The 2,553-nt window shown below is 52.2% G+C and overlaps 1 protein-coding gene across 1 annotated transcript in view; it reads right to left on the bottom strand.

The window, feature by feature from the left end:
* Nucleotides 1-2,046: 2,046 nt before the first annotated feature.
* Nucleotides 2,047-2,553, bottom strand: part of Fhdc1 (FH2 domain containing 1) — a 35,977-nt gene continuing 35,470 nt past the window's right edge. The window contains exon 12 of the mRNA XM_013029713.1: nt 2,047-2,553. Within this exon, the coding sequence (XP_012885167.1) occupies nt 2,047-2,553 (507 nt within the window).

The raw sequence follows: 2,553 nt of genomic DNA, 5'->3' as shown, positions 1-2,553 counted from the left end.
CTGCACAAGATCCTCACTAGGCATCTCAGGGTGCCAGATATACTTGCTCTGGGCTATTATTATGTGTGTATGTGCCTGTGATATACTTGTTCAGTTGTGTGTGTGTGTGTGTGTGTGAGAGAGAGGGGTGGGGGGAGGGAGAGAGATGTAAGTACTCAGGGCTATTTGTGTGTCTGTGGGGTGGAGGGATAGTGAGGTTAGAATTCATGGCTTAAGCCATACCCTCAGCTTTTTTTTTTTTTTTGTCAGTTGTGGGGCTTGAACTCTGGGCCTGGGCACTGTCCCTGAGCTCTTCAGCTCAAGGCTAGCACTCTACCACATGAGCCATAGCACCACTTCTGGCTTTTTCTGCTTATGTGGTGCTGAGGAATCAAATCCAGGGTCTCATGCATGCAAGGCAAGCACTCTACCACTGAGCCACCTTCCCAGCCCCAAATCTTTTAGTTTTAGTTCACTTTTCAGATAGGGACTTTTTTGTTGTTGCCTGAGGCCTGCCCTGGACCCTCACCTCTAATCTATGTGCCCCACATAGCTGGGGGGCCAAATGTGCTCCACCATGCCTGGCTTATTAGTTCAAGATGAAGTCTAATTAACATTTTGCTCCAGCTGGCTCCAAGCTTCCATCCTCCTGATCTCTACCCATTGAGTAATTGTGATTCTAGGCATGTGCCATCATGTTCAACTGCTCAGGGCTATTTCTACAAGAGGCCTGTAGCTCTTATTTCTTCCACCTGAATGTTGGCCTTTTCAAAGGTTAATGCCATGGCTTATGGCAATGGTTTCCATTAATTACGATGAAAAGCTAATTATGATGAAAAATAATATTCTATAGTAGTGAGACTCTTACTTCATTCATCACAGGATCTCCACAAATGCAGCTCTTACTTAGATCCATCTACCTACCAATGTCAGATCTAAGATGAGGTTTCACTCATATGTGATCTAGAGTGAAAAGGGGAGACAATCTTTAAAAAAAACAAAAAACTTTCAATTATTCATTCTCCCATTTCCTAGAGAGGTCATGAAAGAGTACTGGGGGAGATTTTATGCTTTCTTTTGGATGAAAGTTAAAAAAAAATAAACTAAAAATTTCTGATAAAATAGCTTGAATTGGGATTGACCACCACTGTACCAAGGAAGAAACGTCAACATTAAAAAAAAATACCGCTGAGAACAGGAACCTGAGAGCGTGAAGGCCAGGAGGAACGGCAGGACCAGTGACATTTGAAAGAGGAGGGCTTGGAGCAGGCAGAGGGAGAGGAGGAAGACTGGAGACACGCGGGGGTTCTGGAGCCAAGGCAGACGCATGTCAGAGCAGCCATCACAGCTTTTTAACGGATACAAAACGGACAAGCCAAGTGAGGACCACGTGCGCAGCCGCACTGCCTCTGATGTCTTCCCAGCCAAAAACAGCACGTGGAGGTTCTGGGATCCACCATCTGCAGGAAGCACTTCGCTGATGCCTTGGGGGTCACCCATGGACCCCCTCAAAAGGCAGGAACATATATATGATTTCTGTCTACCTGAGTCTAACATCGCCTTTCATTCACACACAGACCTGCAGAGTAACACAAGGACAAACAGGCAAGGCCAGAACACCCAAGGCCTCGAGGGGGGTGGGGCAGCTGCCCATGCAGGGCCAATTTTGGGCAGGTCAGGGAGTCTAGGGCCTGGAAATCCAGGAAGATAGGAGCCTCTTCACTTTAAGGATAAAGTTTCTCCCCTGGGAGGCATTTTACTCTGCAAAAGGAACCAACTACAACATTATTTTATTGTTATAATATTAAAAAATAAGTCTTTGATATATAAAAACTGGCCAGAAGTATTTTTTCTTTTTTTTTGTTCAGTTATTACATAATGTCATCCTATCCAGTCTATCATAGATGGTGGAACCTTTGTCTGGGGTGCAGGATGAGGGTTAGGGGTCCCCCTCCCCCGCCCCCGGAGGTGAGGCAGATGGCTTTCCACACCCTGGATTTGACAGCAGGAGTGCGCATGACAAGCTGTGGCCCAGAGACCCCAGATCTTCAGGGCTGGAGGGGCGCATCACTTCTGCAGAGGATGGAGGATCCGCCCCAGCGTGGCCCGCCCGGCGTCCTTCAGCCGGAGGGAGGTCCTGTCCCTGGCCCCCCTGGCCTTCAGCGGGCTGTCGGCGTCGGGCCCCTCGGGGGATTCGGGGCACTTTCTGGGGGCCCGGGCGCTGCTGGCGCGCCTCAGGGTGCCGTCCCTGGGGCCGGCGTCCTCGGGGCCGCCCTTGACCTTCAGCTGCCGCTGGGAGACGGTCCTGGTGATGGCGCGGGCTTTGGCGGCGGGCGGGACGTCGGTTCTCAGGCACCGGGACGAGGAGGCCACAGTATTTCGGGCGAAGCTGGGGATGGGGGCCGGGCCCCGGGGGGCGCCGGGCTCGTCCGCAGGGCTCTCGGAGCTGGAGAGCTTGCTGTCCTCGGGCTTGGGCCGGGGGATGTTCCTGAGGGGCTTGGCGCTGGGCTTGAGGGAGCCCCTGCGCTGCAGCGGGGCCGCCTCCTTCCCCGGCAGCCGGCCGCCCCGCGCCGG

Source organism: Dipodomys ordii, unplaced genomic scaffold (genome assembly GCF_000151885.1).
Source record: "Dipodomys ordii isolate 6190 unplaced genomic scaffold, Dord_2.0 Scaffold122, whole genome shotgun sequence".
In the NCBI taxonomy this organism is placed as follows: domain Eukaryota; kingdom Metazoa; phylum Chordata; class Mammalia; order Rodentia; family Heteromyidae; genus Dipodomys; species Dipodomys ordii.
This window is presented reverse-complemented; position numbering and strand designations above follow the sequence as displayed.